The 18,238-nt window shown below is 33.4% G+C and overlaps 1 protein-coding gene across 1 annotated transcript in view; it reads right to left on the bottom strand.

Annotated features, from left to right (window-relative positions):
- Myo81F (unconventional myosin 81F) overlaps positions 1-16,919 on the bottom strand; it is a 40,845-nt gene extending 23,926 nt beyond the window's left edge. Inside the window, exons 1-3 of the mRNA XM_018547155.1 lie at positions 16,892-16,919; positions 7,324-7,430; positions 299-361 (exon numbers count right to left, since the gene is read on the bottom strand). Coding sequence (XP_018402657.1) covers positions 299-361; positions 7,324-7,430; positions 16,892-16,919 — 198 coding nt within the window. The remainder of the gene's footprint in view (positions 1-298; positions 362-7,323; positions 7,431-16,891) is intronic.
- Positions 16,920-18,238: the final 1,319 nt, after the last annotated feature.

Genomic DNA, 18,238 nt, shown 5'->3' on the forward strand with positions numbered 1-18,238 from the left:
TTTCTTCATGCTCTTTAACTCAACTCTTCATCTGCGATCTAATTGTAAGTTTTTTGTTCAGCCCGAGTCTTTTTTACTGTTACTATAGGTTTCAAAAAAATTCAGGGTTTCTTTTTAACGTCTTTAGTTAGCGAATGTTTTCTTAACTTAAAAGTTAAAATTTTTTTATTTAAAAATTAAAATTTAAGTAAAAAGGGTGAAAATTTAAGAGTAAAATTTTGCTTCTGTTAAAAACGATCAAGATTATAGATGGAGGGTTAATTATATATGATTTCGCTAAAATTAATTAATTACTCACATTCGTATAGAAGTCCACCTCTTTGTAAGGATTCACAGCCACCAGTATGGATCCCGTGTACGTCTGTAAAATCTGTGTTAAGGAATATTCAGCTCGAATAGCACTCAATAAATATAAATATTCGTATTGCTAGTCTCTGTTGGATATTAACATTGTATCACTGTTAACATAGGCAAAGTTCTGACATTTTTCTGCCGCTGACATTTTTCTGCATTCATAGTCATTATGTGTCCCTTGCAATACCTATAAGTGCGATACAAGTGCATATAAGTGGGCGATAAATGAAGAGACACGAGGCACGAATCGGGCTAAAAACGTGTGACCTTTTTAACGTTCCCTTCAGTCGCGATCGCGCTCGCGTTCCGAGCAAACTTTATTTTCTGAAGTACGAACGGAAAGTTGCGCCAATCCGTTTTTATTGCTCGCCCTATAAAAGAGAAAACTCTCGAAGGCGTACGAAGCGTTTAATGCCGTGTCTATATGTATGTAGAGTTATCTAGACGTGCATACACTCTTTCCTTCTGTCTATAATATTCCACGGATAATTTCGGAATACTATTCTTTCATCGATATATCAGCGCTCATCTAAAAAAAGCTTGAAATTTCATTACAAATTTGCTAAAAATTCAATGTGATCTAATTTTAAATGAATTTAAATAAAAATGAAGTTAGGTTTTACTTTCACTTTTAATTTCTTAGTTATTAATTCAAGTAGCATCGATGTTTCGCGACGTTCGTTAAAGAAACATAAAGTCTGAGTTGATTAAAAATTCAAATTTAAAAAATTCGACGATTTGCTTTAGAAGTCATTCTGATATATAAAAATGCATTAAAACCATTAATCTTCTACAGAAAAATAATACAGACTACATACGTATAAGACGGGTTTGAAATTGCGTCGCGCAATTTCAGACTCGCGGGAATATCGCCAAAGAAATCTCTAGAGACAGAGGAAGATAGAGCGCACAACTCTGCCGTAAGCTCTATCCCTTGCATAATAACTCGATGATGACATGCTTTCGCCGGGGGAGAGAGCTCGGTAATGACGTCACGCTCGGGGGCGACCTATAGGGGGTATGACTCATGGAACCACACCGTTAGCGAAAAGAGGGGCAGTACACCTACATATAACCGTGCTACCCTCCGGCAACATTTGAGACGAATTAGGGTGCTGATCTATGCCCAAAAGTTCGAAACTCATTTTAACCGATGGTATAGGGTAACTATTGAATTCCCTATCCTACTGATTAACATTTTTTAAATGTACAGTATTTATGGATATATAAATCAAATAAATAATAAATTTATACTTTGAAGATATCTACAAATACATATATCTAAAAAAATATTTTCTTCGCATTATAAAAAAAACAATAAAGAAATGAAGACACGTAGCAAAAAATATTAGCTATATAAATAAATTAAAATTGGTATGATATTTGAAAAAGTTATACTGAATATTATAATAATTAATTATTATGTATTATTACAGATTTCTCTCTCTCTCTCTCTCTCTCTCTCTCTTTCGGTTATTTATGTTTCTCCTTTCCTACTTTCCTTTTCTCATCTTTGTACTTCAATCTTTCTCATATACGAAGACAATTCGCTTAAGTCTCTTTCATATTTATACTTTATTTATGGCACTTTATTACTCTATTTATACTTGTATCTTATTCTTTGTTTTAGAATAAGCTTGAATGCGCACATTGCTAACACGCGTTGGCGTATAGAAGCTGTCGACCCTTGTGGTGATTACAGTTCCCTGTTAAAACCTTTGGTCCAAGCTCTATCGAAACCCCATTATTACTAAGAAGGATCTAACAATTTAATTAATCCCTTGGGGTAACCGCGTCTCCCGTCGCCCATCGATAACTTCTTGATTTACGTTCTCGCTATAATAAAATTAAATTTAATTACACAAATGTCTTATCCAAATACTAAAATCCATACAGTAAACAAGGAATAAAAGTTAACTCTATTTATTTGCACAACAACTTCTAGAATAAAACAAAATAATTTGGATAGGTTAACAGAAATTTTCAAACTGCATAACAGATTAAGGTTGCATAATGTATAATTCAATTAGGTACACAAATATAGATGCAATAATGTATATTTTGTTTGATTGAATATACTATATACAATTTTAAGCTTTTATACAATTTGAACATTTTTATTAATTAAATTCTAATCTATGCATATTATCCCGCTTTTCCATATAAAAAGTTTCTACCGAGAGATTGGAGAGTTTATAATCCTTTCTCACGAAATTATTATTGCTGTCGCGTTCCAAAAAATACAAGAGAAATTATTAACTTCTATCATACTTTAATACATTATCTACGAATCACGAAACTAGTTTTCCGGAGTATTCCGTGTTCTCAGAACTTCTCTTATTAATATACCAACATATGCAGATAATTATCAAAACCAAGAACCCGGAATATTCCGCAAAACCACAAATAAAAGTCCAGAATATTCTGTGATCTATAAATAACGTGTTTCTAATGAAATCTGTAAACTGACAGATATCTCTAAACAAAAAGAGCGGGACCGAAATAATGCTTCCAATTTCTTCGACTTTTCGTGTACAAAAAATATACAGTATAAATATATTTAACGGAAATATAAATCGAAAATAAAAAAATTAATTTTTTTTGTTTGGTAGAACGTTATTTTGGATCCTCTCTTTCTCTTTGACGATATTTGTCAGAGCTTGCATATCTTGTTAGAAACACGTTATTTATAGATATCCGGTAAGACATATTTTGGTTATATTATTAAATTATATAATAATTTTTTGATAAAAACTCCCGTACAATTAAAAATTAACTTGGAAAGAACAAGGGCACTAGGAGTTAGGCGCAGATAACTTTACGCAAACGCTGATATTTATCAAGCAAAACTTATATATTACAAAAATTATTCTTACATGTTTCGGCTCATTTTTGAGCCTTCTTCAGAGACAATAAAAAATTACATAAATAAAATATAATTTAAAGTTGACAACAGATTAAAGAATGTTTAAACACCGCGAGCTCCCCCACAACAGAGAAATAAAATCAGACAATTTCATCTTAAAAAGAACACAATAATATGACCAATAAAAGCAGAAAAGAAAAATTAATAAATAGAATGCTGGAATTCAGGGAAATAATTTCCCAGAATTTCTTAGAAAACTAATAATTTCGAAATTAAATTTATCATAATTACGATTATTTTACCGGAAGTAGGGAGGCTCACCATGTTCACAACGATACTGTATCGCAAACACTCTCAAGAATAATTTTTGTAATATATAAGTCTTGCTTGATAAATATCAGCGTTTGCGTAAAGTTATCTGCGCCTAACTCCTAGTGCCCTTGTTCTTTCCAAGTTAATTTTTATATTATTAAACAAATACACTGAAAAAAATACTAAATTTTAATAAATAATTGTTCAAATAGCTCTAAGCAAATATTTACTAAATGTAAAAATATACTTATTTAATAAAAACCATTAAAAAATAATTTTTTAATATATATCTTAAAAAATTTCAGATCTTTTATTTAAATTATTAAAATTATAGAAAAATAAAAAATTTCGTTATTATGACTTTAAAGATTAAGATGTAAGCAATTATTTTCATATCTAAACTTAGGTACATATTATTTTTACAAAAATCTTTGATTAGATATAAAACAAAGAAGAGGCTAATATAATAAGCTTGATTGACAAATTCCCTCCATCAAATCACTTAAATAAAAAGTACTCGTCGGTTTCTCTTCTCTTTTTTGAATGGTACTTTCAATTTAGGGGAAAAACGAACGATTAAGCGATTTAAACCAATAATAGCAGCGCGGCGATGTGACGTCTGGCTATATAGAGAGTGAGGTGTCGGTTACATTTTAATTTAGCCGAGCGTGCAAGATCAGAGAGTGCAGGTTCGTCGATGAACCGGATGTCGTTCGTTCCTTTGCGCGTGTTTTTCCACGTGCGCTCGATGCGCGCCTGTTCACGCAGAGGCATAGATGCCTACATGTATGTGTAAAGAGGGTAGTTCTCTCTCATTAACCTCTCTCGCTAGCGAAGCGCCCTTAGCCGACTTGAATTGCACTCGTCGCGGGGGCAGGAACGGGACGATCTCGTGTACCTTTATTACCGGGAGTACAGAAGAGAGAAAAAAAAGGAAAAAACAAGAGACACACGGTGATGAGAACAGGAGGGTGAATGTCTGGGAGGGTCGCGAGAGGGTTCATCGATGTGAAAAAATTAGGCCACTCGCTCTGGAAAGGGTTAACCTGCGCCTGGAAGCTAGGAAAGCTGTGAGCGGTAAGAAAAGCGTTTAATTATCACGCACGATGGATGACTGAGTGATTTCGGTCGTCGGTTTCTTAACCCTTATTTATCCGACCGACCTACTTTTGTAACAAGAAAGAGTCTGCCACTGCTATTGACATTTTTAAATATGACAGACTTAATTGCTCCCTCTGTAAAAGATCAATTAATATTACATCGACAACAGTGAACAATGCTGCGGATTATACATACCCCGTTTACCCGAATAAAGATTAACCTTTTCACGAACCTATCTTCTTTTAGTTCCATCTAAGCGATTTATATATACATATATATGTGTTTTTACTAATTAACTGATATTTGTCTTCTATAAAATATCTAAATTATCAACACTTTTATCAATTTTTATGGAATTTTGAAATTTGTGTGTGTGTAAAGGTATAATAATTTTTTAATGAATATTTAATACTTCTTTATTTGAATTTAATTTGCATTTAAGCGATGAATCATGCAACAGATTGTTATATCATAATATACAAATTTTTTTAATTAAACTTCTCTTTTTAAATAAATTAGACATTAAGATACATAAACAATAATATATCAAAATAAACAAACAATAATCAAAAACAATTTAAAAAACCGTAGATTCGCGCACGCGTGTATTACAATTTTTATTCACTACTCACGTAGTTTTGAGATTTAACGTACGAGAAACGTGTTTAATGCCCACAGCAAAAGCTGTCTTTACCAGCTGCGAATCTCGTTTGCGCCCACGACACGACGGTGATAAGAAGTGTTCAGTAACGGAGATTCGAAAAGGCCGAGAGACCCGAACGACCGCTTTACGAGCCGTTTAATTTTTCGATTACATCAGGCGACAAAAAGTGAGCACCGACATGTGTATTTATGTACATACGTGATGAAGCTTAGCTCTTCTAGGAAACAAGTTCAGTTTTTTTCATAGCCCCTTCGATGAATGAGATATTTTCTACTTAAAAATTTCACAAAGATCGCACGAAATTAAAAATTATTTCAAATGTTTCGATAATTTAATTGTTAAATAGAAACGATTCGCGCAAAATTCACTAAATTAATATTTCCAATTAATTTAAAAAGAATTTTTAGATAAAATAACAATCGAATAATTAATAAAAAGAACATGTTATTTGATTAAAAATTATGTACTGCATTGACACAGAAAATTACGTACGTTCATTCGTCGGTCTTATATCGTTTCCATCTAAATGCAACGGAAGATTAGTTTAAGTACATCGTCGCTGCGCTATTCGCATGTACAAGGAAGTGTCCACTAACGAGTGGATTGCCGACGACCTAAATCGCATGTTTGAATTCTGGTAACTAATTGATCAATTAGAGCGAGTATTTGTAGATTTTAGACTCTGTAACATATCGAACGTAACGAGATTTTGCAATTATTGGGACTAAAATAATCTTCCTACATCTCATTCAATATTATTAAATACAGTCTTTAAATTTACGTTTCATTCAATCATTCAGATCGAATGATCCAATAGATTGAATAAGATAATTCAGACTGTCAATGATTATATGTATTTATTATTATATTAAACTAATTAGACGTACGCAAAGCAAAACGTAAAATCCGATATTAATTCTGTACGATAACATCACACTTCGTATTAAATTCCATTAAATAGTGTTTACTTCAGAATTAATTCAAACGTTAGTTCTTGAATATATTATAATATTAGTATGTTTAGAATGCAGTATTCTCATTCGACTTTCTCCATTTTTCTCTTAATTATATTAGATATCTCTTATTTTTATTTCATTTTGAGATCCTCAATAATACATGCATGACCATTCCAAAATTATTTCAATATTAGATGATCAGACGATCTCTATTTAAAATATCAATTGTCAATTATTTCATTGAGTTAAACGTGCCTCGAATTATTGGCGATCACGGATTTTTGTATCGTTATTCATAATCGATTAAAGAGGAAGGGAAGAGTTGACAGTAGGTCGCTACGATATCGTTGGGTCGTTGGCAAACCCAAGCCGATGAGAGATGAATGGATCTGACCCTGGGGTGATTCGCCAGCTGACTGAGATCGTCATAGCAACGCGACAACCTAGGACGACTTTGCCCACCCCTGCAATGTGAATATGAACGTGTCCCTCCCTCGGACGATTCGGTTTTTTCCCTTCCTCTACTCTACCCTACGCCGATCTCTTTCTCGGATGAAATCGGTTAATCTCTCATTGTCCACCTATACCTATTTCTCCATTCATTTGCCTAATTTGAATGAAGGTATAAGTAAACGGAATTATTCATACATATAAATAAAATGAAAACTAAATACAAAAACGTGTACACTCGAAGAAAAATGCATAATTCTCAGTTTTAGAAGCAGTCAATTTAATTGTAGTAATATTGTTCGTATGTGTTATATAAATTATTCTCAAATCTTTAGATTATCAAATTTGGCAAAGATAAGTATGTCATAATTATTACAAGACTAATTTTACTTATTTGACATAAATGAAACATTTATAATAGAAAGAAGAATGTAGAATCATTTATACAGAAAGATCCATTTTAGAAATCGATTTGTATTGCATTTCAAATCACACACATCGTAACTTCAGTATTTTAAATATCAAAGCGACATAAGAATAATTTTGCAACGAATGGTATGGTATAAATATGAATTTATGCTATGTGTATAGTTATGTATATCGTAAGAAATAAAGGATACGTATATCTGGTCCCTACTGTACCGAACTTGAAGATTCCGATTGATACCGACCTCATCGATATTGCTGATGACTGTCATGTCCGGCACGCCGCATTCAGGGCTTGAGCCTGAAAAATAAACAGAAAAAGATACTGTAAGAAATGATTGTAAGAGAAAACTGTAAGATTTGAAATAAGCATTATTTAAAATCCTTATCTAATCCTTCAGAGTTAATAGAATCTGTAACACGGTTACTGGCGTTTAGTCTGTAAGATCCATTTAATTATGTTAATTAAAAAGCATTAATTAATTTTAAGATGATATAACTTATATAAGAAAAAGGGAAGGCTAAGTATATCATAATAAAAGTAATCCGCAGATGTAATATAAAGAAAATTGAATTGTTTGACATTTTTGACAAAGATATAATAACTTAATGAATCCAATAGATTCACTGTCCGCTCCGGAAGGAGTAGTGATTAATTTCGTATATTATACAGAGTTTCTCCAGATAAACACTCAAGAATTCTTTAACATTAATGATCAACTAAATTTGTATAATTTAAAAAGTGATGAAATTAAAACTGTTAATAATTATTCAAAGATATCTTTGTTGATTGCTCGGCACTTCTGATCAAATTTCAACTCGATTACATTCCTGGGGTGAACTCACACATCAAAGGATATCGTGCTAGACCACCTGTTGTCCAACAAGTGAAAATTATGCTATTTCGAGGGTGAACAACTTTTCATTAATTCTTTATATAAAAGTCTTACGAATTATACATTAAGATAGTTTGTACAATTTTCTGGTTATTTTTATGTCAAAATTATCGACAGAGATGACTTTAAGACATAAAAACAATTTAAATTCTAGTTAATTTTTAAATTATATCTTCAAAATTTAACTCTGCGAGCAAATCTCATGTTTTTATTGAATATCCATGCATGAAATTAGGTGTCGTGAATTACAACGCTAATTTGTGGCAACAATTTGACACAGTTGATCGTTATCCTGTCAAATTTTGCTGTTTCGTGTTCCGAAATCAATTTACGACAACGGTGCAACACGAAACACGTCGGAAACACACACACACACACACACACACACACACACACACACACACACACACACACACACACACACACACACACACACACAGAATTAATCATTTGACGCGTTTCGTCTCGACGTAGTCTACGCGCCGACGGCAAAGAATCAAGTTTCGCGATTCGCAGGTGCAACCCGGTGCTCACATGCATCTGTAACTATGCACCACTCAATCGCACCTGCGCTACCCAGCTGCTGCATCGTAATTTCAAGGTCGCGATTAACGGGAATTTACACATAAGGACTGATCGGCTAATTTTGCAATCGGCGACTCGGAAAATCAATTGTGCAGCTGCTTTCTTGAACTTTCTTCAAGGCCACGTATTAAGCTCATTTAAAAAAAGAAATAATAAGTGATAAAAACGATGATACGAATTATGGCTAACTAATGCATAGTTCGATAATGACGTCGTCAAGCTAATCGGTGACAGCAGTGATTCAGAAATTTATTAGCGAGTTTAACGTATGTTTCAACAGTGTACGCTAATTATTGATTTAACACGATTATAACGTATAATCGCGTATTAAATTTATAATGAAATAATATTAATAATATGGAATAACAGCTATATATATATTTAGACGGTTATGTGCGTTAATAATATTTAAATGACAATTCGTATTTATCGGAAGTATTTTTCCAAGTTTTTACAACAAGTTTATCATAATTTATGCGTTAATATTTTAAGAAGTTTCTTATAAAGTAAAACTTTATCCATTCTCTTTTTACGTTCCTGTGTGCGTTCAGCGATAAAACGACGCGTCACTTTTTTTACCCAACGGCGAATCTCCATCCGTTTCCTGAATACCATCGAAAGATGTCCGGTTAAAGACGCTTTTACAAAAAAAATCGCGCGATCTGTTCTATCAAATTTTAATTAAAATTCTATAACAAAAATTCTGAATGTAGAAAAATCTGATGTTGATTCTCGTGTTAAAATATAAAACATAAATCCGATACATTTTGCGTATTTAAATTTTTTATCATTCAGGAACAATGATAAAAATTACAGTTTAAAAATTCCATTAAAAATTACCTGCTATATTTTACACAATATCGAACAAACTTAAATTTAAATTCAAAATTAAATATGCATGAAAATATCGATCAATTAAAAATCCAATCTGTGTTATGTCATTCTCTAGTACATATTTAAAAAAACCACACAAATAATTTTAACACCTTTCACAATTATATTTTCTATGTCATTAGATAACTATTCTTTCTATCGTAAATCGTAAGACATAAATCTTTTTATTGTCATCGTTCATTCCAATTTCGAAATTGTCATGGAATCACACTCGATTAATTCCAACGACATGAAGAAACATAAATCGTACATTTGAGATTGGAGTAAGCCGAGAAAATGTTATACAGAACAAAGAGCAGTCACGAACGACTGCAACCGGGGGAAAGAATTAAAATGCACAACTGGCACGGGTGCCCACATGGCGCAATGTAGTTACTCTCGTGCACGCGCGTGTTTGTGTTCATATGTACGGTATTATACATATATAGTATCCTTTTTATATAGTATTTTATATATAGTAGAAAGGAGCATTGAGAGAAAAGTGTTTGGTACTTGTAACTATATAACTGATACACAGATTGTGAGGAAAAAGTTAATTTGATTAAATGCGTTTAGTACGTAGTGATTATTTTTAGTTCAAATATTTTTATATTTAGCTTAACAAAATTTTGTAAAAAAATTAAAAATATGTTATTTGATTGAATTAACAAATATTTGCTTGACAACCTATGACCGCTACACATTTAGTTGAATCAACTAATATTTATTTTTAAATAACAATTTCTTTCTTAATGTAATTATTGTTACGAACTCAATTTTTATGTGGTTATTACTGCTGTAGTATTAGTAATAATAACGTAGAATCCTCTTAATATAAAAAAATTTTATTATAAATTATAATAAATTCGAATATATATATGGTATAATATCAAGATATAAATAATAAATAAAATAATTTTTATTCAGTAAATGTAATTACAAATTATATAATGAATGTAACTTTTTTTTTAATTCATTTACTATGTATATAGTAATAACTTACGTAAAAAATATGTTAAGAACTAAAAATTTTTAAATAGTGTATATGACTAGACTACAATTTCATGATTAAAATAACTATAAATATATATATTTGTTCCAAAAAATGACTATAAATTATAATTAAATTATAGTAGCAACCATTTTTTCCCCTCAGTGTATAATTCTTTCACACGGGCATAGGGCCAGAGAACACGCACTTTGGATTCGCATGACAGAAGGGAGGACTTGCATAAAGTTCTACGTGCCGTTTTGTCGTATTCCAGAGGCGATAAAACGTTCAGTTTACACAGGGTATATCAGAATTCACTCGGACGGACATATCAGCTTCCTTTGTTAAGAACTTCTCGCTAAATCTGATATTGATATTTTCACAGCGGAAGTTCGGCATCACAAAGGCGCATTTAATTTTTTTTATTGATACGTAAACGTGTGGATGTGTGTAATCAAATTACGTAAATTACTTGTGATAATATTTAACGATCTTGAAGCAATCCTATATCTAATGCTGTCAGAACGATTTAATTAATTCATCTAATTTTAGTTGAAACTCTCGATTATTAAATCTTAAATTAATATTTTACTACGACTAACTGTAAGTCCACTTAAAATTAAAATAAGAAAAAAGAGATATTATTTTTTCAAAACTCTTAATCTGCAAAATATATGTATAAGAACATGAATTTGCTGATCAATTTGAATAATTTTGCCATTGAGTCACTGTCATAACGGCTTCTGTCAAGATTCCGGAAATTTATCAGATAATTTATAGTTAAAATGAAATGCGTGTAACACACCCAGTACAATCAATGCCAACCGACGATGAAACTAGTTCCAAGTAGTCGTTTTTACGATATACACGAATCACGCGATGATTCATTTTGAATGCATACCAGAATACCGGGGAAACCTGCTCTTTAGAAATGTCACACCGATGACTCATTGGCCCGGAGAAGAGATCTCAAACGATTACGCGGATATATCTCATCGAGGGAAAGTTTCTCGCGTCGTCGCGATCGCATCGAATCCAATTTCCTGAAACTCTGACGCTGCGAAGGAACCACGAGAAATAACATCGATGAGCACAATCAGTGAAACTTCCCGTGAATGTCTCACTGCCATCAACGAAAAAGAAATCGTCATAAATATAAGATACGAATTAATTAAAATTTATCATTTATGTATTATATCAGTTAATATATATATTTATCACCTCTCTGTGTATATATATTAAAGTGTTGATTTTAGTAAAATATATACATACACTTATTAGTCAATGTATACACACATAAATGTACACATTGACTATAGTAAACTGTAGTAACCTACATATACATTTACTGAATCAACACTTTAACTGTAATATATTTTCTTTCCTTCTTTTATGCAAAACATATACACACGGGAAAAAAAGTAATTTTGTTAGATCACCACACAATAATTGAAAATGATGTATAATAATAATTAATGTAATAAACAAAAAATAATAAAATTTATGCTGTATTTATTTATATGTGTATATTTCTCGTATTACAAGACGGCATTGACAATGAAAGGACGAAAACATAGACTCAATAACTTATGTTATGTCGCGCTGTCATATCGCACATTTCATATGCGGCGCCTTTTCGAAATGACTGGCTGCTTTGTACTCGCGACGAAAGACCGTCAGTATACATATTGTATATCATAAAGTATATACTGTAAGCAACTTTATCAGCAGCACCGATATCTGCGATTGACGCGTTACAAATGCCGGTTGTATGCATTCCGAGTTAACGTTCCATCAAAGAACTTTTTTCGCGATCTTGCGTCGCTTATCAATCGAGCGTAGATTCAGGTTATGATACGATAAAAGACCTGAGATATTTAATCTGATATATAAATATAAATTTTAAAAGAATTTTATTGTAATAATATAATCTTTCACATCAACAAATAGAATTAGTACACTGAGAACAAAAATAATTGCGATTATATAATTTAATTATAATTTATAATAGTTTCCGTGCCAATTATATGTTTTTTAAGAATAAATTGTAAAATAATTATTACTAATATTATAGCGATGGTAAATATAAAAATGCTGTTGACCAGAATTGCTTTACCGTACAATTATAGACACCAATTGAACCGTTCCTAATCATTTTAATGGTCCAAATTTTCAGATCTGTATTTAGCTAAATTTTTTGATACTTGGAGCATAACTATTTGTTCTGTATAATACCGCTGTATTACACTAAAAGAAAACCTTTGGTATTCTTCTTTTCCTCAATATATATTCGTTCTTTCCGTATAATTTATTCCACGATATCAATCGATGTTTCAAAATGTATAGCAATAACATCGACAGGACTCCGAATGATGTCGAACGTTAAATCATTGCGAATATTTACGCGTTTTTTCATAACGAAAGTAAGTAGGTATACCGGCGTAAATATCGCCGCGACTCGGTGTGGAACACCACGCTGGTCGTTGCTCTCGTGAACCCGTGAACTACGGTGGGATTTCTTTCCCACCGTCGTGTTCCCTTGACTTCTTCGTTCGAGCGTGTACACGAGCGCGTACGTAGACCGCGAGGCACGCGAAGTCGTCGAGGGAATTATGCGAGAGCGCGAATCGATTGAGCGTCGAACCGGCGAAAGTCGCCGCGAACTTGACATCGTGCGGTCAGGTCTGCTGGATGAAGGTTCACATGTCGCTGCTGTCATGCTGTCTGCGATGTCACCCTCGTTTTCAACGCGCGAAACGTCCCATGATCGCGTTATTCAGATAAGCAGTCGAAGGGTGACTTTTAAATTTTTAAAGAGGAAAAACAATGTCAATCTAATCTCACAATCAGTTTGAACTTTTTATAGAAATACATGTACAGGATGTTCCACGATTTGCCATGCTTTGATAGTGACGCTACTGATTTTCCCATGACCTTCGAATTAACATTGTGGTCAGTGAAAAAGATGAGAGAAATAATCCTTGGCTGCAATTTTTCAATATCTAACATTATGTATTTGTAAATATATATGTACATGTGTCACGTTTTAAATAAAAATTTGACTACAGTTTATTTAAACTTGATTAATGTCTGCGTTTATATTAAAGTAGATTAACTTTAATCTTAGTTTAACTTATTTATATATTTTCCGAGTTTTAAGAATTAGGGAAAGAGATCAATTGTGAATTAAAGCCGAGATTAAAGTTAATTTACATTGATAAAAATAGACACGGCAAATATAATTCCGGAAATAATCCTGAAATTAGTTAAAATTTTCTAATATTTAATATTATTTGTAAATATCAAGCTTCAAATCAAAATTTGATTATGGTATAAAACTGGGATATGTTAAGTTAGCACCCCAACTATAGTACTCAGGAGTTCTGATTAGAGTTCCCACTTCCTTTTGACGAGATGAACAGTTCCCTATAGTTAATAACAAGAGTTCCGCTAAATAAACATTTTTTTTACATTTTTTAAAAATGGGGTGCTAACTTTTTATCGAATTTCGAGGTGGAATAGTTCTGAGCGGCTTAACAGAAGTATTTTGTGAATACTTAGAGTTCTTGATACATAAAAAACATTTTTGAAGTATAATAAAGTTTAAAAAAAATAGTATAAATCTTTGAAAATTTTTTTAAGAGTACCTAGTAGTTCTGAGTTGCGTTTCTTATAGTACTCGACGAGTTCTATCGAAAACTGTAAGGTGGAAAAGCGATTGGACCAACGGTTTGCAAGATACAGCGACATTTGTCGGAAGATCAACAATTTTTTAAGTGAATATATCTCGGAAACCGTTGGTCCAATCGCTTTGAGCCCTGATACTTTTCGACACAACTCGTCGAGAACTGTCCAGAACTCCGAACAGAACTACTCGGTACTCCCAAAAAATTTTCCGACGTGGGACTTGAAAAAAAATTTTTTATCAAAAATTTTTTGAGAGTACCAAGTAGTTCTGTTCGGAGTTCTGGACAGTTCTCGGCGAGTTCTGTCGAAAAATATCAGGGCTCAAAGCAATTGGACCAACGGTTTCCGAGATATACTCACTTTAAAAATTGTTGATCTTCTCACAAATGTCGCTGTATCTTGCAAACCGTTGGTCCAATCGCTTTTTCACCTTACAGTTTTCGATAGAACTCGTCGAGTACTATAAGAAACGCTACTCAGAACTACTCGGTACTCTCAAAAAAATTTTCAAAGATTTCTACTTTTTTTTTTAAACTTTATTATTCTTCAAAAATGTTTTTTATGTATCAAGAACTCTAGGTATTCACAAAATAGTTCTGTTAAGCTGATCAGAATTATGCGACCTTGAATTTCGTTAAAAAGTTAAAAATTTTTTAAAAATGATTATTAAGCGCATATGTCATTAAAAATCATAGAGAACTCTTCGTATCGTCAAAAAGAAGCAGAAATTATCATCAGAACTATTGTATCTAAAAATTAATTTTTCAAAAATTTTTATTTTTTTTTTAATATTCGTAAATTTTTTTTACATATCAGGAACTCTAGGCAATCGCAAATTGAAGCTATTAAGCCGCTCAGAACTATTCCACCTCGAAATTCGATAAAAAGTTAGCACCTCATTTTTAAAAAGTGTAAAAAAAATGTTTATTGAGCGGAACTCTTGTTATTAACTTTAGGGAACTCTTCGTCTCGTCAAAAGGAAGTGGGAACTCTAATCAGAACTCCTGAGTACTATAGTTGGAGTGCTAACTTAACATACCCATAAAACTGACTATTTAACTTTTCGAGTTTTAAGAATTAAAAAAAAAATAAAGAATAAATTAAAATTGAGATTATTGTTAATCCACATTAATAAAAATGAATATAAAAAATAAAATTTTAAAAACAATTTTCAAATTTGTTAAAATTTTCCAGTAGCTAATATAATTTATAAATATAAATATATCACGCTTGAAATCAAAATTTTGACTATTTTTTTGTTTAACTTACTTTTTACCTACTTTAAGTTCTAAAAATTCAAGAAAAAGATATGGAACAAACTTAACCAAGATCAAAGTTAATCTACATTGGTAGAAATGGACATAAAAAATACTAAATATTATTCCGTTGTTTATTTTCCTGAAACTCCATTCGCGAAAAACTTTTTTAATCGCTTAAGATCCGATCTATAACTGCGTAAACTTATAGTTATAGTTGTAATTGTAAGAATTAACTAATTACAGTTTAATACAAGGGGAATATCCAACTGTGATTGGAGGACGTTTACGAAATTGTATAGATCAGACATCAGCTAGGCTTTATACCTCCGAAACCATTTCCCGAATTCAGTAGTAAGTAAAAATCATCATTAGAAAAACATTCGTCGTAGCTCGCGACGAGACGAACGACCACGATGAGAGAAACGCCCGCCTGTTCGATCAGTATGCCGAAAACGAACGAGAGGGAGGAGACGGAACTGTGAAGTGGTTGCCGCGAGTGTTCTCGTGGTCGACAGGCGAATCGAATCAACGCTGCATCGTTATTAGCTCCTTTAGTCCTTACGCTCTTTAATGCTGTGTACCATAATAGTATACAATACCTTAAAATATTACTTCCTACTACGCGTTTGGAAAATTAATTATCGCAATTCTAACGTTTAGTAACTATAATTTTTTCAACGACATTATAAAATATTGAATCGCGAGAATTAATGAATTGTAAAAGCTAAAGTATGTTATGTGCATGTTTGTGTGTATTTTTTTATTACGTAAAAAGGGAAAGAATATTAATTATCGCAGCGACTGTAATTTAATAATTATAAATTACGGTAATTATAATTTGTCAATATTTCCAGGCCTTTGCAGAATATCACGGAGAACGTTATTTCAATAAGAAAATGTTTATTAAAAAGAAACATTAACGACAATCTATAAAATTCCCCCATTTGAACTACTACTAATAAAAAAGAGACACTTAACAACAATGAGAATAAAAATTCTCTTATTTGAAGGATAAACAAACTTTTAACACGACAAGTTTAGCGTTAAAAAAAACTCCCTCATAGAAGCTATTTCATGCTTCAAAGAGCTTCATTATCGATGCATTTGTTATCAAAAAAAACAGCGTTATGCATTATTTTCAAAAGGGAGAAGAATGAAAGGATAAGAGTACCTGCAAGAGTGTATAGAAAGTACATGCAACGTTACGGGGTATATTATGATCGAGCTGTGCACCACCCAGTATAGCACCCACCCGTTCTCGGAGGTCGACGACGTACGCCTACAAGGAGGCGTCGCGACGGCGACGAGGAATTACGCGCGTTATCGCATTCATACAGGACACGTTCGGGGCGGGGGCGAAATAGACATGCACCGAGAAGTGCCGAGAAGGGTTGCAGCGGGATGGGAAGAACAGAGAAGAGAAAGGAGCGGCGTTCCGGACACAAAGGCGAGGAGGAGGAGAGAAACTCACCCTGTGATGCGAAGTGCTTTGTGACCATGATGATGCGCGCGTGGCTCTTCTCGCTGCCCCGAAATTCAGAACATCATATATCCTCCTCCGCGGCGCGCGGCGACGAACCCTCGACGCGCACGATTGAAGGGACAGGCAGACGGGGGAGGGGGTCCAGCGGCGTATCCCGGCGGGCGATGCGAGTACGTGGTAACCACCGCTATACCCTCGCGAGGCGGACGCGAACGGCACCGGAAGAAGGGTATATCGCGCGACGGGGGTTGTGAAAAGTTCTGTCAGAGAATCACATGTTTTCGTGTTTCGTTTAAGTTTCACCGCCCGTCTCTTCTGAGGGCGAGACCCTCAGGCTCTCTCGAGTTGAGGAAAAGAATATAAGCGCGCGATAAACGACTGAGGAGGAGAAGAGAGTATCACCCTGGTCTTTCGCGCACCGCCACTTGCCACCATCAACACCAACCACACCACTCGCGCACGCGTTTTTATCCCGACAACGAGCGACGCCACGTGCCCGACAGTTGCTATCCAACTGACGCGACCCGCGAGGCCGCGATTCTACGATCCCTCGCCGACCGCGCACCCTTCCCCTCGTGCTTCCGCTCCAGGTCCTGCGCTCCCCGCTCCGACTCGGGGGCTGTCCGGCTGGCGCCTCTCCGACAGCCCGTATAGAGTCGGCGTTTTCGAGCGTTCTCCGGATTCCGAGTAACGCGGTCGAATGCTACCATCTGTGTGTACCGGAGCGCAACAACGATCAACTCAATCGGCAAGAAGGGAAATTACCATTCCTCGCGTCTGATAAATTTTGAATGTCTTTTACAACTAAGGAACGCTCCAAATTGCAAAAGCGATTAAAGAAAACTAATGCTACTAGTCCACAGATCAGACAGTTTGAAATAAATATTCTAGGTAGTCAAATTTTTTTTGGCTCCTATAGATTCTGTATCTGATATGGTTTGAAACATATTTGGCCATTTTAATTTTAACAAAGATCCAAAATATCTTGAGAACAATACATTTTTGGAAAAAAATGTTTCGAAATTGTAAGGTTGAAAGATAGTTATTTGATGAGCTATTTAGATTTTGGATTCAGGATCCATTTTGAATCCAATAAGACTCGATCATTCATTTTTAAAATAAGAAATATATTCTCTAAGCTCTTTGAAGTAAAATCTCACTCTAAGATTGAAAATTTAACCATTTTTTAAAAAGAGTGGCTCAATTTTCAATTGTTAAGAGTGAAATTTTATTCTTCAAAGTAAAATACACTTTAAAAGTTTTATAGAGCATATCATTTTAATTTAAATTTTAAATATAAATACAAATAAAAAATTTATAGAAAGATTTTATGGG

The sequence above is a fragment of the Cyphomyrmex costatus genome, unplaced genomic scaffold (assembly GCF_001594065.2).
Source record: "Cyphomyrmex costatus isolate MS0001 unplaced genomic scaffold, Ccosl1.0 scaffold61, whole genome shotgun sequence".
Taxonomy (NCBI): domain Eukaryota; kingdom Metazoa; phylum Arthropoda; class Insecta; order Hymenoptera; family Formicidae; genus Cyphomyrmex; species Cyphomyrmex costatus.